The following is a 27,842-nucleotide window of genomic DNA, read 5'->3' on the forward strand; positions in this document are numbered from 1 at the left end:
CTGAAAACTGACAGAAATGGGTCGCAGACTGTCATGACCTAGTGTCAACCTACTGCTTATATATAGTTTGGATAAATAAGAAAAAGACAATGACTTCTATTTTAGTCTATATTTAATAAGCAGGATTCTATATTAGCTGCTCTGTGACAAAATACAGATATTTCTATTTAGGATTATGCCATTAAACAGATATACAAAAACAATGTTGACATATTATTTATATATTCTAGTACAATAACTATGTACATGATCATACACTAAACTCATATAACTTGAAAATTTTCAGATGCATTTTTTTAAGCTTCAAGGAAAATGTTTTTTCAACTGAGAATAGTCAAAGAAGTAAACTTTTTATCAAATTAAAAAAAAAATCAAAAGTGAAAATGTGTATGAACTTTATTTTCTTTCTTTTTATCTTTGAAAAAACAAATTACATACTTTTTTTAAGTTAGCAGTTCCTTATATTAAACAGAGTTTAATTTTTGAGGTTGTTTGTGTAAAAAAAATTTGAATGGAACTTTTAATATTCAATGTAACCCCATATGAGTATTCTTATCTCTCAACAGATCTTATAAAATGCTAAATAAGCTGAAATTAGCAAAAATATTATTTAATGAACAGTTATCCTAACATACTACTAAATAAAAGAAAATAAATAATGTAAAAAATTCAAAAATTAAATGGTATTAAAAATAATAGAATATTAAACCAGCCCACGATATATAAAAAATTCATACATTTAATTATGTATTAATCGCATTATCAGCAAACAAAAATTGTCCCTCTTTTCTTTTTTATAATGCCAAAAAAAGCCTAAGATTAAATAATTACATGATTTAACGTTAAAGCTTTTCAAATTAATGCTAAACATAAAATAATATAAACAAACAAAAACATTAAAAAAAAAAAGAAAGACCAATTACAATGAAATTTTATCACAAAAAATTATGATTGAACTAAGGATATGTATACATGTAATTAAACACTGCAAATCATGAAAATCTTTATTCTCAAGTAACCAGTTTAAGTATAACTTTATAGCAAAAAGATTCTGTTCAACTTAGCTTTCCACTAAAGGTTATTATGATATGATATATCAAAATTCTATTTTAAGCATTTTAACTTGACAATCAGTGCAGTCATGTGCAATTTGTTTTATTTGTTAACTAATTTTTTTTTAAATAAGATTGAGCATCATTTGAAAAAATGTAAATAACAAAGTATAGACACAAAATATTTTTACACTCAGATATTGTTTTATTAATAAAAAATACTCTGCAGTATCATCATTAGAGTTGTAATTAATTACCAAAAACTAAAATTTAAAATATTGGTTTTATTAAAATTAAAAAATGAGAGGCTTTTTTTTTTATCTACACTGAAAAAAAAATACTGAACAGAAAATTAAAGTATTTGAAAAACTATATCAGCCAGTAAAACCACATAACTCTAATGATTTATACAACATAATCATATTTATAAACATGTGAAACATTTATAAAATGTGTAATAACAACATATGAGATGATAAACAAATTTAATAAAACATTAAAATTATATCTTTAGCAAAACCCTGAATGAAACAATGGAATATTATTCACACCAACAACAAAATTAGATATGAAATAGGATAAAAGCAGAAAATAATTTCTAAGACAAAGTTTACACAATAGATTGTGCAAAAATAATTCATGCAAGAATTTTTTTTAGTTTTATTAAAATCTGTATTTAATTTTAAAAGTTTTAACTTTTTGAAAAACTGTACATGGCCTGGAAAGATATTTTAATATGTATTAAAGGCCCTTAATTATGTATAATATGAATTTCAAATCTTATTGTTAGTTGTCAATATTATTTGCAACATTTGTACTTCTTCCGAAAGAAAAAAAATCATGAAAGTCTCCACTGGTGTTGCAAAAATATATACATGATAAACACATTACATTCAATATGAAACATATTGTATTTTTACTTTGTGATTTATATACCAGTACATGTTAAGTGCCACTTATTTACAGAAAGTAAAATTGAAACCCAAATACAAAGCCCATAAATTGAAAGATCTTTAAAATCAATGACAAGCAATATTTTAAATTCTTTATTATCTATACTATTCAAGTGAATCAAATTCAAAGTAAATAATACATGAAAAGATCCCTATGACATTCTGTACTAATCTAAGTGACCACTATCAGCCCTCTAACTTATATTTGTCAATCAATTAATATAGCGGGTAAGGATTTTAAACTATCCAATTATTTAATGTCTTTCTTACGAGATAATGTTCTAAAAAAGCTAGCAATTACCCATAGCTATCAATGGTTTTACCAAAATGATGTCATCAAGGATCTGACCATGTGTCATCAATAAAAATGATGGGAGAAATGTGATTGCTGCATTTAGTATATAAACTATGCGTTATCTATGACATAAATACACCCATACTGCAGTAATAAATTAACATCAAATATACATATAATGATACACAGTATATAAAAACTATCCATTATAACACTAAACAATACTAATTAGTATATTTTTTGTCTTCTAAAATCATATCTTACATTTAAACTGCATTTAAAAATACCACTGAAAGAAAATCAGCCTCAGCATTATTTGACATGTTTTTCAGAGGCAAGAGTAAACAAGTTGTTGACTTCTATAATGGACTCACAGGTGTTTTATGACAATAGAAATAGTCTTGATTCTCAACCATGGAAACAACCTCTCCCCCACCTAACCATCAAATGAGCTTGAGTATGTTATCATAATTTGTTAAGTATGTTGTAAAAAGGTTCTATTTGCTTCAAATTAAGGAATTTGTTCAACAAAACCAGATTATCGAATTATCATGTGTGGTCACCTATTGTAAACCTCTTTATCAAACTAAATTTTATGTCGTTCAATATACAATGTTAGTCAAATAGACACAACATATTTTTTTTAATCAATTTTTTATAGTCAATGGTATTTTTAAGCATGAAGTATTTTCCTTATTCAATCTTGAGGTTCATTATGCACTTCACTCTTATTTCCTTCAAATTATATCTTATTGTTTTGTAATTGTAGTATATTATGTAGATGCTTTCCAAAATTGACAAATTTCAAAATTACTTTTTTATTGACAAAAGTAAAAATTAATATTTCATTTTATCTGCAACCAAAGATATAGAAGCATTAAATAATGATTTTATTGCGAAAGGAAAGATTTTGTCGAGAAGTCAAATCTGTCAGCACATTATCATTTAAAAAAAATAAATTTATAGCATTAAATTTGAAGATTTTTTGTGGAGGAATAGATTTAAAATTTTCATATTATATATATACTTTAAAATAAAAAAGCAGTGTCAATATTTATATAGATCCACTTTGATGATGCCCAGATGGACCTAATTCAAATTTCAATCAACGTATAAATTTTCTATACACATTTTGTGTTGCATATAAAATTCCACATCATATCTTTACTACACCCTTCTACCAAATACAAACAAAAATCTATATTTAGAACCACTCAGTTGCTGTCTCATTAGTACTGAGTACGTGTTTCGTAGGTGGTATGTGTTGTTGTTGTGGTGGCAGCTCCACCAGGTGAGGAAGTTGTACTTCTAGCTGAGAAGCTGGAGCCACTGTCCTGCCACTTTCGGAATTGGAAGAAGGTATCTGCACCCAGGACAACCAGGATAAACACGCAGAAAACCTAAAATGAAATATTAAAACAATATTACTTTTGAGCTTTTTTTTTATTTCCAAACCTTAAATACACTGTATTTCAAGAACAGTCTGTTTTAAACTTTTCTTTTATTTAATGTGAAATCATTAAAATATAAAAAGTCATTATCCTTAAATTTTATTCCTTGCAATTGAAAACAAAAAGTTAACATACAAAACATCTGTCATCTTGATAAACTGAGAATGACTAAATAATTTGTTGGAAGTCTAAGATCAAAGTCTTTTATACTCAGGAAACTGTTATGCATGTACATGTATCAGTAAAACACAACTGATTAATGAACCATAAAAATGAGGCCATGAGTTGTTATCTCCTAACAGAGATGTAACTATATTGTCTAATGATAAACTATAGTTGGCCTTTTACATAAAGTAATAAATTCAAAGTGCTTGCAAGCACTGAAGGGTAAATATTGCTAAAATTAATCAGTGGGAAGTAAAATTAAATAATACATTGTATAAAGCATTGGTTATAGTTGACTCAACTATTATTCTGGACAAAGCAACATAACTCCAATTTAAAAAGCTGACTTTAACCATGACATCATTAATATTTTTAGAACATATATTGAATTCCTGCACCTTGTAAAAGTTATGTAACTTCCTTGACAGGTATAACATCAATTTGTAATTTAAATATCTTAGCATATATTTCGATGATAAATTTCTGTAAATGTTATTGGATATGATGTTCAGTCCATTATAGAATGATACAAAAGATAGACACAAACATTGAGTTGATATAGCTGACCTTTTACTTACAGTAACTTAGAACTGACCTTATAACAAAGACTAAACATTAAATGAAGTCAAAATCAGATTATACAGTCACTTGAGATCACTCCCCTTTTTTGATGGAGTTCATGTTGCTTAGTTTGTAGTTTTCTAAGAAAGCAACCATTCAATGGAGGACAGGGTGTGTTAATAGTCTCTGTCTTTTTTTCACATGTTTCCTACGCATCTAACACTAAAAGGTATGGAGAAAATATATTTTCTGAATATCTTATTTGTCATCTAATTGATGACAACATTTTGTTTCATATTGGGGATCAGAATATATTGGTTTTTTTTAGCAAAAATATATATCTCCTGCCTTTGAGACTTAATGGTCAATGGGTGAGAAAGACAGAGAAACAGAACCCCCCTCCCTTTTTTTTGGCCCATCAATGCATTTGAATGGGGACATATACATGTAGTTTGCACTCCCCCCCCCCCTTTTGTCCTGGGTTGGGAATCACCCCTTTTTAAAATGGCTGGATCCGCCCCTGGTATTTTACATTCACCTTGAAGATATAATTGGACAAAAAAATAAAATATATAAAACTATTGATTATCATCTCTTCAAAGATCAGAAAGTTTTAATGGAATAGCCTTTGAACCAAAAAATGATTAAAAATATGAGAATTGGTATGATAAATTGCATGCTGGGGATTGGGGGTCATGAACTTACAGCTGCAGCAATAAATCCACCATTTTGTCCATAGTTGCCAGCTTGTATGGCACATACCAGAAATGATATTAAGTAAAACACACAATATACTACATAGTAAATCAGGATCTGAAATCAGAAGGGATGAAAATTATAGTAGGTACACACAAGATTTTCCGTACAGACACAATGACAGAACTGATAAGTGTTTATAATTTAATGGAATATGACTTTCTATACTTAAATGAATTTATGGTTTATTGATTGTTGAGATGTAGCAGTGCATTTTCAGTATACGATTTTTATTGGTACACCGGTCTTTATCAAATTGGTAAAAAAAAAAGGGGGTAATGTGTCCTTGAGACAGAGATGATGCCCCTTCTTGCATATTATATAAAGTTATAAAGAGACACAACTAAAGATTAGTAAAAGTGAAGCAACCAAATGTGTACTTGATCTGAGATTAAATATTGTAAAAGTTTCATAATATTTTGTTGAGGCTAACTTAAGCTAGAGAACTGAAACAAAAATTAATAAATTTTACAATTTCAATTTGTAAAGGGGCATAACTCTAGAACACTAAAAGTGAAACCCTTTAAACTCAACTTGATAGATCTGTATTTTGTGGTTATAAGCAATGTATATAAGTGTCATAACATTTGGTTGAGGCTAACTTAAGTAAGAGAACGGAATGAAAAATTCAGCGATGTCCATTTGTAAAGGGCATAACTCTTGAAAGGTTGATAAAGTGACACCACCTCAATTGTAACTTGATATTTGTTTTGTGGTAATAAGCATTTTGTGCAAGTTTCAGATCATTTGGTAGAGGCAAACAAAAGTTAGAGCACAGAAACCAACTTTGGGATGTACAGACAGACAAGGGTAAAAGTTAATGCCCCAATCATTACGGTGGAGGCATAAATATACACTTACAATGTGTTGGTGCAAAATATGTAGGAAGGATCTATGAATATGAAACATATTTAAAGTTGTTCAAGTATGAATCATACATGAATGTCACAGTGTCTTAAATGTTGTTTGTTTTCAACTGTAAAAGTGAAATGTATCAAATTGTGAAAACTGTGTTAAGCATATGATGGTATACAAAAATTCAAACTTACATATACTGAACTATGAAAAGGGCATTAATTAGCTACGAAAATTTAAATATGATTTTTGTTCTGTTTGAAAGGTGCTTGCGGGTCTAAATCAACTTTTGTTTTCTCATATAGGATTTTGCTATTATTTTCTATGATTAAACTTTATCTTATACCTTATAGAAATACAAAATAAAATGTCCCTTTTTTCTGTTGAACTAATAGGAGAAATATTGGTAATATCAAAAAAAAAAAAAGAAAGAAATTAAAGAAATGGCTTAAATTCAAGAATTATTTACTTTATGTACAGCTTGTTTAAGAACAATAATAAAAAATATAAGTCACTGATGAGTTAAAAAAGATATTTCAATTTAAACGTAAAAAAATTACATGTTTGCACCAAAGGGAGATAATTTGGAGCTTTTTCAATGATATAAACAATTTAAATTCATCTGTGGCCAAACCAAATCAATTTGTCTGTGTGATTTTTGTACCATATTTTAAAGTAATAACTAAGGCCACACCAATTTGATTCCTTGTCCGACGGACCCGCCCGCACCTATTTTTTTCAAAACAGATTTGTTTTATTTTTATTATAGTCCCGCTTCCCGCATCCGGATATGAAATCATGTCCATTTCCCGCACCGTTTTTTTGTAAATATTATTTAAAGATCTCAACATTTGTTTTTTAAAATCACAGTCTAGCCTTTATATAACGATTTTAAACCTATCAGCACCCCACAACACTGTAAATATCTGCGAGAATATTTGTTTCAGCATAAAACCAATTTATTCCAAGCGGGAGTGCTCCGATATAAATAGAAATACCAGTACAGAAAAAAACGTTGGTTTCTCTCCCCCTAACTTATATTCCCTATAAAAAAAAATGTTCGTTGTTAAAATAAAGTACAAAGAACTTCTGAAGGATTTGCCTTCAACTGCAATTATAATGTATGGTGACGGTCATATCCGCTGCAAGTTTGTGCACCTTTCCTGGTTGATTCAGAGAGCTGTCGTTCAGCAGTTATCTTTTGTTGATGTGGTTCATTGGTATTTTCCGTTTGGAAATATAATGTAGATCTTTGTTTTTCCTGTTCGAATTGTTTACAATACTAAGTTGTGGTCCCTTTTAGCGGTATCAGGTCCGTTCGCGCCCAATATACTTTCGCACCCTACACGTTCGCACCTCGCACGTTCGCACCCAAGGTCCGTTCGCACTCTGCACGTTCGCCCCCAATCTTAATTCAAATTCCAGTTGAATAATTGGAAAATCATGATTGTTTTTGTTTTTAATTACTGAATGTATTTATAGCTTGCTACATGTATGAGTAAAAGATTAAATATTTTAAATGAAAAACACAGAAGATAATTGTTTTTAACAGCTTGCTCCCTTTGAACTGAAACAATGAAATAATAAAATATAGCAATACACTATTATATAAACCAAAACATGATAAAATTTATTGAACGCACAAAAAAAAACGTAGTCAGAATCTCACTTCATTTTGAAACAAGTCAATGAAACAAAGTTATAGGCAATACACTAAACAAAACATGATTAAGTGTTATTCAACACAAAATAAAACGTTGACAGAATCCCACTTTAATTAGAAAGGAATATTATTTTTTTTAAATCAATCATACACTCTCAAAAACATGATCAAGATTTTTTCAACACATAAAAAATGCTGTCTCGCTGTATTTTGAGACAATGAAATCAATTATACTTTTAAGAATACTACTTGCCAAACTTGATTACAAAGTTATTAAACACTAAACCAATTAAAATTGGGCGCAAACATGTAGGGTGCGAACGGACTTTGGGTGCGAACATGTTGGGTGCGAAAGTAAAAGGGGGCGAAAATGAGTGGGTGCGAACGTGAATGGGCGCGAACGGACCCGGATTCCCTTTTAGCTTGCTGGTTGGTCTTGATCAAAGCACTGTGTAAAAGGCCGTACTGTGACCTATGTTTGTTATTATCAGGTTGGGACCAACCCTCCCTCAGACAAGGGCCTTGTAAGGGCCATTTTACCATGTTTACTGTTCAGTCTGTTGTAGAAAAGAAAATAGACATACTAAGGATTTGTACAGTGCTACTATACAAAACCTTTGACAACTTAGAATTTTTTACTCAAAAAGAGGAGAAATACATTATATTTTAAACAACTTTTCTAAAAGAGGGATGGGTCCACTTATTTTGAATAATATTAAACTGTTAAAGTTAATGTGTTAACATGGTTCAAGTCCAGGAATATTCAAAATTCTTGGACATGTTTTAACCATTTAATACCAAATATTATAGTTCTTTGGGAAAATATAAGCCCTTTTGTACTTAAAGTGTTTTTACAAAAAAAATATATTATAACTTTAATATTTTGACCCCTCATAAAAAGGATATTCATAACATTAAGGGGTTATTCTGAACCTGATTATGACTTGGATGGAGAATTGTCTCATTTACAGTCACACATACATAGACCAGATTAAATTATTCAATTATTTCTTGTTGAACAGGGAAAAAATACTTCATAAATTAAAGAAATGTCAAGGTACAAGTGATAAATCAAGTTTTAGTATAGTCAAAACCTACTATTTTATGTTTACCAAAAAAAATTATAATCGCTCGCCTTTACTTTTTAAGCTTCGCCTCAAAAATTTGCAAATTAAATATTTTTTATTAAAATTTTCAAATCGCTCGCTCGCCCCAATTTTTGAAGTCCAAAAATCCGTAGAACAAGAAGTTAAATTGGTGTGGCCTAATAGTGTAAAAGATAAAATATGTAATGAAAAAAACAAATGTTAAGTTTTTAGATTGAGATCATTGAATAATCCGCGAAGCGGATTATGTAAAATGTGAAGAGTCAAAACTTAGTTTTATGGTTCAATAAAATCAAAATAAATCATTGCCATTTATTTTAAATAAATTTCTATCAAAAATAAGGCTCAAAGAACTTTTTATATTATTTTTATTAACAATAACAACAAACACACATGTTGGCGTATGAATACACAACGTCAGAGTAGGCGTGACGCCATAAAAATTGACAACATTGAAAATAAAACTAATAATTTTAACCAATCAGAAGACAGAATAAACACCAAATTTATAATTATTTATTTATTATGAATTAAACAGAATTTTTCAAAATTTTACAAAAGTTAAAATCGCATTTTGTCAAAAATAACAATTTTAATCACAATAACAAATGCAAGCAATAATTTCTATTAACTTACAATTAACATCCAGGGTCCTGGTAGTTTGTAGATTATCCGCAGCATAAAAAAGATCCATAAAATCAGTACAGTAATCAAACAAGATATGCTGACAAACTGTACCCATCCCCCTCCATAGTAGCTGTACCATGGGTGGGAGGTTACACAGATAAATACAATCAGACTGAGGACCTGAAATATAACATAAAATATAATACAATCTGTACCCATCCCCCTCCCATGTAGGAGTACCCTGAGTGGGAGGTTACACAGATAAATACAATCAGACTGAGGACCTGAAATATAACATAAACTATAATACAATCTGAACCTATATATCCTCCTCCAATGTAAGAGTATCCTGGCCTTGGCCTTGGTGAGAGGTTACACAGATAAATACTATTAGATTGAGAAACTGAAATATAATAACATATTCATTTTAAAAAACACATAGTTGTGCTGGCATATGTGACTCAATGCCTGAAACGCTATTATGTTTGGATAGAAAACACAGGATATACACCCAGCTAGACACTTATCATCTTTAAATGGAATTTGGGAAGAATATCAAAACCAGTTTCAGGATCTGACACATTTGCAAGTCTGGATCAATAAGTTCATATTTTGTTAGAACTTATATTTGGTAAAAACATGAACAAATTAAACTTCAAATAATTTTTAATAATAGTGGATCCAAAGGGGGGTTAAGGGTTGGAACCCTTTTTGGATGATCAATGCATTTGAATGGGGACATATTGTTTGAGACTCCCCTCTTTGAAAATCAATGGATCTACCCCTGTTCTATTCTCAAATTATGAGGGTATAAATTAATACACTGAAACATTTCTAAATACATATATATCAAGAAAATAAGCCAAAACTTAGATGTTTTTCTTATTTCATCAAAATAGGATGAGGACATCTGTGATAAAAATTAAATTTATTTTCAAAGTATTTTTTTTGCAAAGTAATTCAGGAGATACTTTTAAATTAATAACTCCTTTGTTTTGTCCTTTCCAAAAACAGAAAAGATATATATAATATATATATATATCTGCAAAGTGCAAACTACCAATTAAAATAAATGCAGCACTTGTTTTGAAATAACATTACCATTTCAGCTATTTTCAATATGGAATCTATAGATTTCATATAAATTTTATCCAAGCCAACATCTCCACTGGAGCTAGTTGTGGTTGTTGTTTTCTCTGTTGATTCGACATTATATTGGCTGTCCATCTTGAGCCTGTTGGGTAAAGAGGACTTTCTTTAAAATCTATGTGGAATTTCTGAAATAGACAAAGGAACTCAATTAGAACAATCAGATTTTCCCTTCAAATCAAAAAATAATCATAATTTTTTGTTGATATCTTTTTGTTGATATCTTATTTATCCCATTAAGGTCTAAATTAATATATTATGTGTTTCCCCAATCCCTACCCTGACAAGCCAGGTGTGGGTAGGTAGGTAGGTAAATAATTTTATTTTTTCCCAAAAGCCTGAATATTATCGGATGATCCCGCAAGCCAGAAAAACAGAAATGAATAAAATAATGTTTGGCTAGTTTTGACAATAAAATTTTATGAGTGGGCCCATTTTTGCAGGGTCAGTCGGGATTGGGGAAACAAATAATATTTTATTTTAGGCCTAATTAACACACACAATACACTCACAAACATCTTACACAAAAAAAGTACATGTACTATGTAATAATGATTTAAAATAAACAACTTTGCTGATGTATAAATATATAGGGGGATTCCTGGTTGTTGGGGAAGGTCACCCTGGATATGACCAGGTTGGATATGACCCTATTCTGCTAATATTAAAAATGTAACTACTTATTGAACCTACAGATTTATATCTGAGTAGTTTACATACATTAACTATAGCATTCAAACAAATAACCACACACATGGATCTTTAACTAAATAACCTTGTAGTATAAACAAATGATAAAAACCAATAAAGTTTATATCAACTAAATCACTTTGAATCTTAAAGGCAACAATTCAAATTATATTTCCTTCTTATAATATTTGTGTCTTACTTTGTGATTGGCAATCACATTAATAGCCAGTATACATTCCACAGCAAAATTTTCAATCAGAATTTTTAAGTATTAGCAAAATATTCACAGTTGCAGATTTTTAAACTTATATTGTATAATGATTAACATGAAGTGCATGCCAAAAAGCATTTTTTAGTTCAAATAAATAGATTAAAGTATGATCAATTATAAGCTGTTGAACAATTTCAATCTCTTAAAACTTAATAGAAAAAAGAAGATGTGGCATGATTCAAAATGACACAGACATTAACAACTATAGGTCACCGTAGGGCCTTCAACAGTGAAGGTATGTTTTAGCTGTATCTCTTTGAAAAAAAGAGAAAGTACTTATAACGTATTCAATCCTCAAGGTGAATTGTGGTACCAAGGAAAATGTAGAACCTAATATACATTACATGCACATCAGCAACATGTATTGTTGATATCCATACTACTTTTATTATCAAGTGTGCACACACTGAAATGTCTTGCCTGCTTTCTTGCTTTTGATCATTACATTCTATGTTGAGCATTACTGTTGTCTAAATCTATGAGATGAAGTCATTATTTCAAATATAACATAAAAGTTGTATCATAAATTAAACAAATAAATCGTGAAAGTTATACAATTCTTCACAGTATAAATCAGATATGCTTGTATGCTTCAACTCATGGAAGCATATATATATATATATATATATAGTAATTAAGTCAAATGACATCAGTTATCTATCTGAACCAGATTTTTCACCAGGAAAGCTACATTGTACATGCTAATTAATGATCCTTATTGAAGCTTGTTTGTCTAGGGAAATATTGTGTCAATATTTATAAAATATAACAACACTTTTTAACATCACTCATTACTTATTTAGTAGCCTGTTAAAACATGACATGATATCATGTACAAGTATATCAGGCATAAACAAAGTTGTTGAGAAAAAACTTTTTAATTATTATATCTAAATTACTTTATACAACATTTAAATTCCAGTATGTTTTAGCAGATTTCCAATTTTGACTTAGTAAGAAAGAAATTAAATTAGCTCTGTAACCTCTTTGCACTAATGAATTTTGTAAATGTGCACATTGTAACATAATCATCTTATTAATTAAACCAGCAAGTAGGCAGTAAATAATTGTCATTTTGTTTCTCTATATCATAAGAACTTGGCAGATATATTCCTGTAGTGATATAAAAACAATGTATATAACCATTTCTATCTACATGATACATGTAATAGTTAATTATTTTCTTGTGTTAATGTAGTCTGTAGCTGAGCAGTGAATGGAGAAAATAAGCAGTTTTTTATCAAGTTTTGTAATGAGTATGAAGTTAATTATTGTGTAACAGTTATTTGAAGGTAATGTCAGACAATGACTATTGGAAACAACAGCTGTGCTATACATGTGTGTTTAGAAACTGTCTATTCACCTACTGTTATACATGCAACAAGTTGTTGTTTCATTGTACATGTATTTATTGTTCACATATATTCCAATTTTAATGGTTTGTAACAGTTGGTTCAGGAGAACTTGGTTTTGTAGTTTCATACTTAACCTGAATGTTAAATATACATATATGCAATAGTTTGCTCATGTACACAATGTATTAAATTCTGTAGATTTGATAAAAAAAAATCATGTTATGTAAATTTGTATTTGTTTGTATTTTTATAGTGTTCTTGTTTTATTTTTTTGTGTGTGTATGCACAAAATCTAATTCACATTTACATGTAAGGGTGGCAATACTCAGTATTTAAGAATGTTTGGACCATCATCCATTAAGTTACCATCTTTTATTCTAGGGGCAAATTCAGGGGGGTGACGAGGTCACACCCCACCTTTATTGAGCTATACATATATATGGTTATTGCACAGTTCCACTAGTACTACTATAAACATTGTTTATTGTGACGAGGGTCTCAAGTTTTTTATAAATCCTGGACCAGCACAAAGTTTCAGCTAAATGCTTTAAATTTGAATCAGTTCTTTGTAAAAAAAAATACCCCAGTCTCCAATGCTATAATTTTTTTGACAGCCATTTTTTTTCCATATCCCTATCCTTTTGGCTTTTTTAAAACTGAAAAAATTAAAGTTCATCCATAAGATCATAACTGACTTGTGTGCAAACATCTACAATATTAGAAATACATGTATAAAATAGGTGCAGATCCACAGGATCGTGAAGAGGGGGAAAAAGGGGTCCCTTAGCATACCATTATATATGTTTGGAATGTTACTCATTAAAAGTTTATGCATTTATCATATATGAAGCTCTGTAAGGGAAACACTAGCCCCTGTACCCTCTAATCTGCCTCTGTAAATCAAATATTCCAAAATTTATAAACTGCATCACCAATCTTTTGAACAGTTTTTATTTAATACTTGCATCTTATAATCCATCTGCACATGATATACCATGTACAACACATATGTATTTCATTATACATCAATATTTGATTATAAAATTATCTTCATTATACCATGCAGTTATATAATTTCAATGTGACAGGGCTTAAGTTAATAACAAGATTCATTTTTCAATTTACATATTTATGGATTTTTTTCTTCGTTAGACTGATAGTAAACTACAAAACATTTTACACTACATTCATAAATATGTAAATCTATTGATCAACCTGACGGTTTCTAGTTATTTTATGTTCGTACAGTAATCCAATATAAAATGTGTAAAATCAGATTGATCATTTTGATGTGCAGCAATCACCAATATTTCTATTCCAGAGAGGATATAACGCCTTCATTAACCACTCAATGATGATACCACTTAATTCATTGGATAACTTCATAACAGATGATAAGATTTGTAAAACATCATTCAGATATGACATCTTAAAACTGTACTTTATATAATGACCCTAAACAGAAAAAAAATATCTGACTATAAGCCTTACCCTTGATCATACTTTTGTACATATACTGCAATGAAAAATATGAATGTAGGAACTGTCAAATTCAAGAAAAATGTTTTTCAACCCTTTTCTGTATGCAACTGGATGTGACGTACATGTACTATGATTTGATGGTATTACATCTAAAACTGAAGAACAGAACAAGATCTGCCCAAGATTTAGCCTTAATCAAACACTTGTACATATACATATGTGTATACTTTACCCTCTTATACATCTTATAAATAGCTATATAAAATGAAAACTATATTAACACAGAAGCAGTTGATACCTTGAGCATTGTCCCACTTAAGTTAACAACATCTAACATAAGAACCTTTGACATCATCTAAGGGCCTTCTGGCCTTAACAATACATACCTTCTACCTGTTAAACAAGGTTTATATCTAAATTCCTTCGTCCAGGTGATGAATTAATATAATTTTAAAATGGCAACAAAACTCATCTAATGAAACATTCATTTGGTATAACAATGAAAAGAAATTCAGTTATTTCAAATATAGAATGGATTTCCCATTGATAAAAGGAAATAAAATCTTCCTGTAGAAGTATTTATCTTGACAGATGTATAAAGACATTTTAACTTTTGATCATATTTATATTTATCAGTAAGATTTTTTTTTTTATCAATGTGACAAAATAACTAAAATAGCATTGTTTACATTAATATATACTTATATGACTTACATTTGAAGGATGTGAAAGTTCACTGATGATTAACCAGATGCTCCGCAGGGCGCAGCTTTATACGACCGCAGAGGTTGAACCCTGAACGGTTGGGGCAAGTATGGACACAACATTCAAGCTGGATACAGCTCTAAATTTGGATTGTGATTAAATAGTTGACACAGCATAGGTTTCTGACACAGAATGAATGTGGTCTAATGAAATTAAAAATTTTGTTTTCTCTTAGAGCAATTCACTATGCTGTTGAATATTATTCCTCTCAAAAAAATGTTTGAAGAAATTTTCTTTTTATTTATGAAATTTCAAATGAGAAAATTGAACCCCTTTCCCTTATTCCAAAACAAATCTCAATTAAAATTTCTAATGGAGTTTGCAACAATTACTACTCATTTAAATACATCATAAAATATTAAGATTTAAAAAAAACTGCTTGTTATCACTGAATGGTAAAGATTATTTTAATTTATCAGTTGGTAGTAAAAAGATATATAACAAAGATTTAAGTTGATTCTGGACAAAGAAAGATAACTCCAAATAAAAAAAATTCTTACAATTAGATATTTCTTGCTTACTATTCTGGACAAAGAAAGATAACTCTAATTAAAAACAAAATTGCTATTTCACAATATTTTGCAATAAGATATTTCTTGCCATTGCGCAATACTGTGCAATTGAAAAGACTTGCTATTGCACAAAACTTAATATAATAATTTTAGATCCTGATTTGGACCAAGTTGAAAACTGGGACCATAATCAAAAATCTAAGTACATGTTTGGATTCAGCATATCAAAGAACCCCAAGATTTCAATTTTTGTTAAAATCAAACTAAGTTTAATTTTGGACCCTTTGGACTTTAATGTAGACCAATTTGAAAACAAGACCAAAAATGAGGAATCTACATACACAGTTAGATTTGGCATATCAAAGAACCCCATTTATTCAATTTTTGATGAAATCAAACAAAGTTTAATTTTGGACCCCGATTTGGACCAACTTGAAAACTGGGCCGATAATCAAGAATCTAAGTACATTTTTAGATTCAGCAAAACAAAGAACCCCAAGGATTCAATTTTTTTCAAAATCAAACTAAGTTTAATTTTGGACCCTTTGCACCTTAATGTAGACCAATTTGAAAACGGGACCAAAAGTTAAAAATCTACATACACAGTTAGAATCGGCATATCAAAGAACCCCAATTATTCAATTTTGATGAAATCAAACAAAGTTTAATTTTGGACCTTTTGGGCCCCTTATTCCTAAACTGTTGGGACCAAAACTCCCAAAATCATTGCCAACCTTCCTTTTATGGTCATAAACCTTGTGTTTAAATTTCATAGATTTCTATTTACTTATACTAACGTTATGGTGCGAAAAACCAAGAAAATGTTTATTTGGGTCCCTTTTTGGCCCCTAATTCCTAAACGGTTGGGACCTAAACTCCCAAAATCAATACCAACCTTCCTTTTGTGGTCATAAACATTGTGTTTAAATTTCATTATTTTCTATTTACTTAAACTAAAGTTATTGTGCGAAAACCAAGAATAATGCTTATTTGGGCCCTTTTTGGGCCCCTAATTCCTACACTGTTGAAACCAAAACTCCCAAAATCAATCCCAACCTTTCTTCTGTGGTCATAAACCTTGTGTCAAAATTTCATAGATTTCTATTAACTTGAACTAAAGTTATAGTGCGAAAACCAAGAAAATGCTAATTCCTAAAATGTTGGGACCAAAACTCCCAAAATCAATACCAACCTTCCTTTTGTGGTCATAAACCTTGTGATAAAATTTTATAGATTTATATTCACTTTTACTAAAGTTAGAGTGCGAAAAGTAAAAGTATTCGGACGACCACGACGACGACGACAACGACGACGCAGACGTGATAGCAATATACGACGAAATTTTTTTCAAAATTTGCGGTCGTATAAAAAGAGGAAGCTCTCTGTATCATGTGAATTTGTATCCTTCAAATATATATATAGGTTGTCGTTATCTAAAGAGTTTCATGAATTCAGATACATTCATTTACCCAGAAGAGGAAATCAGACAAAAAGTTTCCCATTTATAAGTATAAAGTACCTTCAGTTTGTCAAAGTGTAAGAAAATTGAAATATAAGGGTCTTGAGCTACTATATAAAAAAGAAGATGTGGTATGGATATCAATGAGACAACTCTACAAGAGACCAAATGACACAGAAAATAACAGCTATAGGAAAATGTATGGCCTTCAACAATAAGCATTTAAGCCCATACAGCTCAGTCAGCTATATATAAAAGGCCCTAAAATCAAGTCCATTTTTGCTGAAATTTCTTCCTATAATTTCAAAATAAAAAAATCGAAATGGCAGCATAAATAATTTATAGTTTATGAACATGTCATTTATGAGAGACAGATAAGACTGAATTAATATATGATCATATACATGTTTCCTTGACACCATATAAAGTGTGAGCAAAAGACAAAAGTTTACAATAAACCTTAATCTTTCAAATCAACAAGGTAAATAAAGTGTAATACATGTACAAACATGGTCCCTACTTCATGGTTTATTTTTTACCATTCTTTATTTTTCTAACCTTTAAACTTTTCTTTAAAAGACCAACAATGTAACACTTGTCAATTTAAATAATTGATAAACTATCAAATTTCATTTCTTCAGTTGTATTCAACCATTATACTTGTGATACTCAGTAGTTGTACAGGAAAAATTACATTACTTGATCACCTCATTTTACAGTTAAAAGTTCTTCTTACAATGTCTTTATGTAATCAAAAATTTTAATATTCAGTCATTGGCATACATTGTATTTTAGATGTCTCGGCTTAAATAAAATATATAAATGACCACCTACATTTATGACATGTATATAGGTGTCCCAGTAAATGGAATTAATTGTCATTCAAACTGATGAGCAAATAATATAACTATGTCAAAATTTCAGCAATTCTTTTCACAAAAATTCTTAAATCTAAATTAGTGGGTTTTTTTCCTTTCTTTTTAGCCATAAAAAAAATGTAATCATGTGGTATGATTGCCAATGAGACAATTCTAAACAAGAGACCAAATGAAATTAACAACTATACAGGTCACTGTACAGCCTTCGACAATAAACATAGCCCATACAGCATAGTCAACTATAAAAGGCCCTGAAATGAAAAATGTAAATATCTGCCCTTAATTCCTCAACTAAATGTCAATGTTTTTTATTGCTTCACATTTAGCATCTTTCAAATGATTTATTCCTTTTCTTTTTTTTTCTTCAAATTAAAAAAAAAATCTTACAAATTTTGTTCTGCAAGAAGTAAACTAAGATCAAAGAGAATAAAAGTATGTATCTGATTATATACACCTTGTATCACAATGACCAAATATCACTTGACTACCTCTGAAGTACTTATCAAACATGACAAGAACATTGTATATTTAAGTAAGTGTACATATATAGTAGTTCACTTTATATCAAGTTCATCATAAAAGTCCTGACAATTTACAAACATAAGTCTAGCTAAGATTTTAAATTGAGAATGAAAATGAGAATGTTTCAATGTGACAACAACCCGACTAAATTTACTTATCAGTCCATGGCCAGGGACGGCAGGGGGGTTCCCAACCCAGGATAAAGGGAGGTTCCGACTATAAATACATGGTATCATGTAATTGCTCCCATTCAAATGGATTGATTGTCCTAAAAATAAAAGGGTGTTCCCCTGAATACGCCACTGAAGACCACCAATGTTGATATGCTTTTGGTACAAATGTAATTTTTCTGTTTATGTAATTTCAGAAAAACAGACTTTAATAGTTTGAATTCTTGCGTTTATCATTTAGATATTTATAATTAAAGTCTTAAAAAAACTTATAAGCAATTAAAAGATGCAATCTTTTTTTCAGCTAGATAGTCATGACAGTATAACCTCTTTTACAATTCAAGACAATTAATATCTATGAACTGTAAAATAATCAAATAACAATGAGATGAGAAACATATGATGAAGGACATGTATGTAGTATACCCATGAGAATTGTCTGAACAAACGTTACATTATTATTATAATTACCGACAATTTTCACTTCAAACAATAAATACCTTTTACTGCATACACAAAACACTTTTGTTCATAAATTGATGATGTAGATTTTTAATGTATTTTTTTAGGACATGTAACTATTTCCCCTTGCCTTTGCATTACCTATTACAGTATTTACTATAATATTTCAACAAAGTTTTATTTGTACTTACTACTATTTATCCTGTTCATTTTTTATCTGATAGTATATCATTGTATTCTTTAGATCTAATTTGCAAAAACAAACTTTTATTCTATTTAATACAATGGAGAAGAAAAGGTGAGGAAATGTTTTGATAGGGTAGCATAATTTAGGGGAACTGCATTTCTTTATTTCTAGTTTGTTTTACTTAATATTGCCCCCACCCCTTTCGCACCATTATTGGTATTCTGATTGTTTTTCTGTTATCTTTAAATCTCATCCACAGACCCTAAAGCACAGTATATTTTTTAAATCATTATATGAAAAGAGTTTAGAATTAAATGATTGATATACATGTACATCTTAACATTCACACATTTTCTAATACATATATATAGTTTGTTATTCATTCTGATGATTCAACATACATGTATGTTGTATAAACATTTTAGTACGTGTTCAATGATGATTCAACATACATGTATGTTGTATAAACATTTTAGTAGGTGTTCAATGATGATTCAACATACATGTATGTTGTATAAACATTTTAGTACGTGTTCATCTACCCATTTCTCACTTACACACATATAGTACATTGTTTGTACATTAGATCAAGAAACTTTAAACAGTGAAAAACAAAAGCCTTTATTTAAAAGTATTTTTTGTAAAAGTTACTACCTACAATGTATTTATTAGTTAAAAGTACTAGGAAAGAATAAAAAAACAATTCCCCTCTGCACTCCCATTGAGTTCAGTAATATAAACACTCAGCTTACTACTACCTTAGTTTATAAAAATTACATCACCTCATCATCATCATTGATTGACTAAGATCAGTGATGTATGAATGACATAGCCTGTAGATATATCTTCATCATCATCTCATGTTAATAGTATACAAATAGTAAGATTAATAGACACACTGCTGTTTCATTAATAACAATATTCTTCTTACTTCAAAGAAACCTATAGATTCCTGTTTCTTAGAACTGTGCTACCTAGCCAGGTTTAAATGGCAGAACTACTTTCCATAAGGTTTCTTTTCTATTGTGTATAAGATGATATATACAATGTACATGTAGCATTGGCGGATCCAGAGGGGGGGATCCAGGGGTTTGAACCCCCTTTTTGGGGCTGATTAATGCATTTGAATGGGGATATATAGCTGGAAACCCCCTTTATCCTGGGTTGGGAACCACCCCTTTTAAAAATAGCTGGATCTGCCCCTGCATGTCGGTTTAAATGATTATTGCTTTGATAAAATATATAGGTACAGGATATAAAGTATCATTTACATTTCACAATTATAATATATAAGATCTAAAAAAAAACTATTTTTAAATTTCATGAAGTTTACTTACTGTCTAAGACATGTAAGAGGTTAATATATTAAGAATCTAAATTAATTGTTGGCAGCACATCATACAAATGTAATCATTATAATAATAGCTGTGCACGAACCAGCTAATTGAAAAATATTCTTTCTGTACTACATGTACTAGTTTTAATGAAAAAATATGGGATTTTTTCCTACTTAATAATGTTTTCTAGTGTTATATATTTTTATGAGCTTGGTCTGGCAGAGTAGGAAATATGTACACTATGATTTAACACTATTAAAAGAGCAAAAATTGTACATGTACAAAAATCTCACAGAAGGGATTAAGTTCATTTTTGGAAAAGTACATTTTTAAGAAACATTTTTTAAGAGACAATTTTAAATTCATCTAAATCACTTATTAACTACAAGTCTACAACAACAATTTTTATTTGTAAATTAAGATTCCTGGAGGAACAGTACAATTCCAGTTTAAATTAATGTGTAGAAACAACTATCACGTTATGTACAAGGTATGCAAAATGTCAGATACAATTACGTTTTGTTTTAAGACCTTTGCATTAAGTTAGAAATCAAATGACATCTTAAACTAGGTTTTTGTATAGCCATTTATTTAATTTTCTGATTCTGATTCTTACTTCTAAATGCTATATATGCTAAGACGTGGAGGAACAGACAATATACATGATATACATGTACATTGTTGTACTTGTAATTTATAATACAAAGTAAAAAATTTCACTATCATATTAAATTTTCAAATCAAACATCATGGTAGTTCCAGCCATGTTAACGGAGGTGGTTCCAACCATATATTCAGATTATATGGTTGGAAACCACTTCCCATTCAAATAAAATTAATAAAGGAAATTGAGAATGTGTCAAATCAACAACAACCCGGCCATAGGATTGATAATCGTCCTGAACCACCACTTTGAAGGCATCCTTTCCCTTTTTGGATCTGCCACTGTACAATGTTGCCTCAGGTCACCTGGGTAACAATGACAAAAGCATCATTAAGGGCAATAACTTTTTTTTTTAAATAAATACATCTGATCATATGTACAGTAGTTGTCGTTTGTTTATGAAATTTATATATATATACTTGTTTCTCGTTTCTGTGGTTTTTTTTATATAGATTAGACCGTTGGTTTTCCTGTTTGAATGGTTTTACAATTTACACTAGTAATTATGGGGCACTTTATAGCTTGTTGTTCGGTGTGAGCCAAGGCTACGTGTTGAAGGCCATACTTTGACCTATAATGGTTTACTTTTTTAAATTGTTATTTGGATGGTGAGTTGTCTCATTGGCACTCACACCACATCTTCCTATATCTAATGGTTGCACTACATTTTTTTTCCATTAAAGTTTTTCACTATATATGTAGTTTTAAAAATCAAAGAGCTGATAGCTCTGAAGTGGAAGAAGGTGAATAAAAAGTGACTGGAATTACCATAAAAGCAGCCCCACTTACCCAGGCTGCTTTGTTCCATTATTGTTAAAAATATATTTTTTCTTCAAACAAGAAAAGGTCATAAGTACATGGATTTCCCATCCGTACAATCATTTTCTATGTTCAGTTGACTATGAAAATTAGGTAAAATCTTTAATTTGGCAGTAAAATTAAGAAGATCATATCAAGAGGAACACATGTGTACTAAGTTTCAAGTTGATTGGATTTCAACTTCATCAAAAACTACCTCGACCATAAACTTTATAACCAGAAGCAGGACGGACGGACGGACTGGAAAACATATTGCCCATAAATGGAGCAAAAAAATAGTAAGACTTGTTACATACCCGCCAACTTTTGAAAGTTCCCATATGGGTTTTTACTGCACAAAAACAATTTTAAAGGTTACAATTTTTAGCGACGTATTTTGCAAGATCTGGATTGTCTAGAAAAAGTGTCATATTTGTATGATGAACTTACATGCCTTTTCCTTAAGTCTGTTTGCATGATTCTAGTTATATATTAAATCGGTAGAAAAAATATACATGAAGCTAGCAGACCAGGGTTTATTTTCCAGATTAAGAATATTAGATGCGTGTTGAAATTTCCAATTTTGAATAATGCACAAAGATGGACCTTTAACAGGTTGGGAACAACACTCCAAATGAGGGTAACCTAACAGAAATATCATCACAACCCACTGTAAAAAACGAGCACAAAAAAGTCATTTATATTCATATTATTTGATGAAACTTTTCCCCAAGAACTATGCATCTATTAAGTACTGAATGGTCAAAACATCATGTTTTTTTATCGACATAAATTTTGTCGTAAATGTAACCAAATGATGTAGAAATTGTGTTTTTTCTTCAAATTTCCATCAAATTGTAATGTTTATAGTTCCCTTATTGCCTCTCTATTTGAATAAAATAAAATAATAAGAAGAATCTGTTTCTTGTTTTGTTTTGTTTTTGACAAATGATTGTTCACTGCTTGCAAATGAATCATTATATTTATATATCTTATCTGTATATATTTTTGTTCATTTCTCCATCTCCTTATCATTTGTAAATGTTTAGACAAATAAGAAAGAAATAAGCTCCACATGTATATTTGCAACATCGTAAATTAATTAAAAAAATAACATACACTAACACTAGTACTGCATGGATTTTAAGCAATATGAAAGTCATTTTTGTAGAAAGCTTAAAAAGACTTAAAAACAGTGTAAAATGTCTTGCTATTTCTTAGCTTACACAATAAAATCTAATCTATAATACTAAAATTACGAGGTCCAATTTGTCAGCCGTCATCACGTAAAAACAATGAATCAAAGAATTCAATTATAAATATAACTTATATAGTACAATGGTGTTGATTAAAAATTACACCACTCCAGTTCCATTTGTTTTCCACGTAATTAATATTGCCAATAATTAAGAAGTTCCGGATCAAGTCCGACACCGATACCAATATTATATTCAACTGTTACCTATTACCTTATCTGTACGTTCCGCATCTAACAGGCGCACCACCAAACGGTGTATTTAGAATTTTGCTGATACTGTTGAGCAAAAAATACTCCGTTTTAGGCCCTTTTGTTTTGCAGTTTAATAATATTACCAATAACTTTTAGGTTCCACGTAGAAAGATTTTGAAAGCAGAGAAAACTGTGCATCTTATAATCGGCATGACTTTACCAGATGACAATACCAATACTAAATAGGGCATACGCATAGTTGTATACTTTAATTCAGTCACAGACCCACAATATCACGGGTGTGTTCTAGTATATACTAACATTTCAAATTTAAATTTCAAGATTTTTCTAGAAATTTATCAAACTACTAGACGTTTTATTAGTCTAGTTGCACATATTGTATATAGACTTCAAATCAATGAGAAACAAATTTATCATATAAACTTCAATGTAATCCTTGAAAGGAGGTCTAGATTGCTAAAATAATTTATAAATTTTATTTTTTTTATTTGTCCAAAATCATTTAAATTCATTTAATCAACATCATTTTATGATTATTTGATTAATCATTTATAGTCTTTTTACAATTTACATTTTTAAAAGCAAAATAACTGAAAACAGGCTAAAACAAAGGGAAGTAACAAAAAAGTATTTCAATATTCCCAATACACATCGTTTTGATAACACAACGGCAGTTAGCCGGAGGTAAACATCGTTGATTACCAGTATGTTTGACACCCAAGCTGTCAAGTGAAGCCATATAATTATACATCTTCTTTGATGTTCAGGTAAAATTTAACACAGGTGTTAATTACACCCGTACAGTAGTAAGAAATGATCAAATATGGCGTCTGAAAATTTTCATTCATGAAATATTTCATACACGGGAGTTTTTTCTCCTAAACGGGAGGACGGGAGGAGACCCCTGAAAACGGGAGTTTTGTACACCTGTCGGGAGGTTCACATGTATGTTACGAAGGGTATCTAATTCACATGACAAAGGAAAACCATGAATAAAGACAACACTTTATATATCCTTTTTATTTATATAAAAACAAAATCTTCTTGTCTGCAGGATTGCAAATTCGTAACTTCAAGGGCGAACTTGTAAACAGGGTGAGTTGTCCCGAGACCAAATTCACGCATGCGTAATACAAATATCTACAGTTAAAACATCCTGTTACAAGTAAACAAATAACGTTCATGTGGATGAGATGAAATCTAATAATTTACATAAATAAAAGGGTCATATTTACGATAGTGATTGTTTTACAATCATAATTTACAAATTAAATGATTCAGATGCCTAATCATGTGTAAAAATCGGTGTCAGGAATCATAAGTTGTTTTGAAATTGTAATTCACGAAATGAATGCGGCATACGGAGACTCAATGCCAAGGGTCGGCCCCTTAAGTCTTCAGAAGACTTGACGTCTTCTTCCACTAAAAAAGTATACATTTAAAAAAAAAACATTTATGGGCAATATAACTCCAATACCTTTAATTTTAATAATCATGATAATTGGATCAACAGTTTCAGATGAAAAGATTTGTTGTAAAAGATAAAGGATGAAGACAAACACCAAGTGATATACATCATATTCATATGTCAAAAGGTAGTCCGAGATTACTCTGACGTCCGACGGCTGTTTTGCCAGACAAGCTGGGGCCGTGGGACGTCCCACGGCCCCAGCTTGTCTGGCAAAACAGCCGTCGGACGTCAGAGTAATCTCGGACTAGTCAAAAGGGCTCTTTGTGGCATACAGGTGAGCTACACATAAGACATCTATGATTGTGATGGCATCAATAAAGCAAATGGTAAAGATGTAAACAATTATTTGGCCTTCAATAATGAGCAAAACCAATACTATACAGTAAGGCAAAAAAAATATATATGTCTGTTTAAGGTTATATCATCAAAATAAATAGGGTACATGTAGGTAGGTCGTTATTTCCATTTTATTATTTTTAAATTTTATTTTTTGTGTCATGATTTTGCGATGTGCAGTTCGTCTTGCCATGGTCCTAGTTGTCCATAGGCTAGTTTACACGTAATTTTAAATATGTGAGCACTCTCCATAACCTGAGAAAGTGGTGCAAGAGCACAAGGCATTTAAAAAATATCAATGATTACGCTTAAAAAGCCTTTTACTGAACATGTACTTGTACACTATACATACCCTTAGTTTTTATACCTACCCAAAAGATTTTAACATGCACTATTACGGTCATACTGTTTCAAAAACTTAATATAAATTATAATTACTCTGAGACAGCTTACTACATGTACTACCTTACATGTAGTTTATAGAAATTACAGGCCCTACGTCGTTAAGTTCTCAAAATCATTTTACAATGTACATGATGTCGGAACTTTTACAGTCTGGAACAAAATGTAGACTAGATTATGAAGGCTGCTTAGGGTATCATGGGTATGCAGTCTTTCAATATGCTTTGACATCTAAGGGACATTGTTCTCAGAATTCATCATTTAAGAAAAAAAACAAGAACCACATGCACTTCAATTTTACCCTTTTTAATATCTTTTTTTAAAGAATAGGACGTCACTCAATGCAAATGATGTTGTACATGTATATCAGTCAGAGCTCAGACATAAACAAGTTGATTTTTATTTTGACTCAACTAAGTCGAAACATGTATTTATTATAAAAATGTAGTTTCAATTTTGGACCTATCTAAGAAAATGACTGACTTGTTTAGGTCTATTTATGTTGGTGAAAAACTTAATGTTACTTTGTGGCCAACTACACCACCTATGACAGCAAAAACCTGTATGAGAGTGCACAAGGACTTGAGCTATCTATATTTAATTATCTAATTGAACATCCTTACTAAACACAGATGTTTTATCTCATTAAGTGTGATTCCAGGTGGTTGCATTGTAAGGTTAATTAACATTATCTCCGAATTTTTAGACTCTCATTCATATTTTTCTTTAGAAGACAAAGCATTGGCTTTCAGTGTTATCATTATTTGATTAAGATGCATGACCTCCTTATAAATATGCGTGGGTCTTGAAGTTAAACAATTTTGATCACTCATTGACTTGTATGAGTCTATATTTGCAACTTTTGGATTCTGGTCAATCATTTCTTGTTTAACAATATTGGACTTATTCAAGTCGTATTTTATTTTACATTAAAGGGAGACAAATCCTAAAACTTACAAGTTTAGACCTCTATGAGTCAAAAGCAGATTCAGACTTATTTATGTCTGAGCTCTGACTGTATATAAACTATAATTGTCAGACAACTCTACAAAAATCTGATGATAATAAAAAAATATAACTTTGAGAGATATTACTGAAATATTGAAATACGTTTGTGTGTCTAAATATTATTATAATAGAGAAATAATACTGTTACTAATATTAATATTTAAAATATACTGAAAAAATAAACGATATCAGAATTATTTATATACATGATATAGCATACCTGAAACTGACTTGTTAGAAATCTACACTTTTACTTTTATTATGTTTGTTTTCTTAAAACTCAGTCAAAATGTAAATGAAGACTTTTCTATTTATAGATTATTCAAAGAATTTAAAAACACATGACGATCAATAATCAGACGGGATGTTGTAAACATGGGGTGATGTTTAAACTTTAGGGAGTCATCTCTTTAAATAGAAACTATCTCATCAAATCAGTCGTTATTAACTTAACCTTAGTGGTTGTATACAGGGTCGCAATTTGACAAATCAATGCCGGTGGATACATTTTTTGCCTGACAGGACTTGAAACGCCCATATTTTGTTTTCTACTAATTTTGGAACCTAAACTAAATTGCCTCGACAGCACATTTTATTTCAATGCAGAACTACGATTACTGCAATGTGCATATTTTAATCATGCTGCATATATCGCATATTTTACATACCCGATTACAAAGTGCCAATCTTCTGTAAACAATAGTTGACCTGTTCAAGGGACATAATCAGAATGTTGCCGGAAGTCGTTTATGGGGTCTATACAATTACATCAAATGCAAGTGCCAAATGTAGAACACTGTAACGGACAAAAAATTTTGTTATCGCATGTAACACTATCGTATTGAGTGACTTCTTTGCAATGCCGTAACACTTTTAAACAACCGAATTATATATTTCGATCAGCACTAACGGTAAACGTATCACATGATCAGTGAACATTATATTGATAGATAGAATTTTCTTATACTA

General features: G+C 30.2%; 1 protein-coding gene across 2 annotated transcripts; it reads right to left on the reverse strand.

Moving 5' to 3' along the window:
* Positions 1-94: 94 nt before the first annotated feature.
* On the reverse strand, positions 95-27,638 carry LOC134699092 (plasmolipin-like). Of its 2 annotated transcripts, none has more exons than XM_063560779.1 (5): positions 27,542-27,638; positions 10,586-10,761; positions 9,494-9,664; positions 5,183-5,290; positions 95-3,700 (listed from the first exon to the last, which is right to left on the reverse strand). In XM_063560779.1, the coding sequence occupies exons 2-5, from the start codon at positions 10,709-10,711 to the stop codon at positions 3,530-3,532; spliced, it is 576 nt and encodes a 191-aa protein (XP_063416849.1). In that variant the 5' UTR covers positions 10,712-10,761; positions 27,542-27,638; the 3' UTR covers positions 95-3,529. The 2 variants fall into 2 exon arrangements, with proteins under 2 accessions (XP_063416849.1, XP_063416850.1); XM_063560780.1 differs by lacking the exon at positions 27,542-27,638 and adding an exon at positions 14,818-14,904.
* Between the last annotated feature and the right edge of the window lie 204 nt (positions 27,639-27,842).

Source organism: Mytilus trossulus, unplaced genomic scaffold (genome assembly GCF_036588685.1).
Source record: "Mytilus trossulus isolate FHL-02 unplaced genomic scaffold, PNRI_Mtr1.1.1.hap1 h1tg000024l__unscaffolded, whole genome shotgun sequence".
In the NCBI taxonomy this organism is placed as follows: Eukaryota; Metazoa; Mollusca; class Bivalvia; order Mytilida; family Mytilidae; genus Mytilus; species Mytilus trossulus.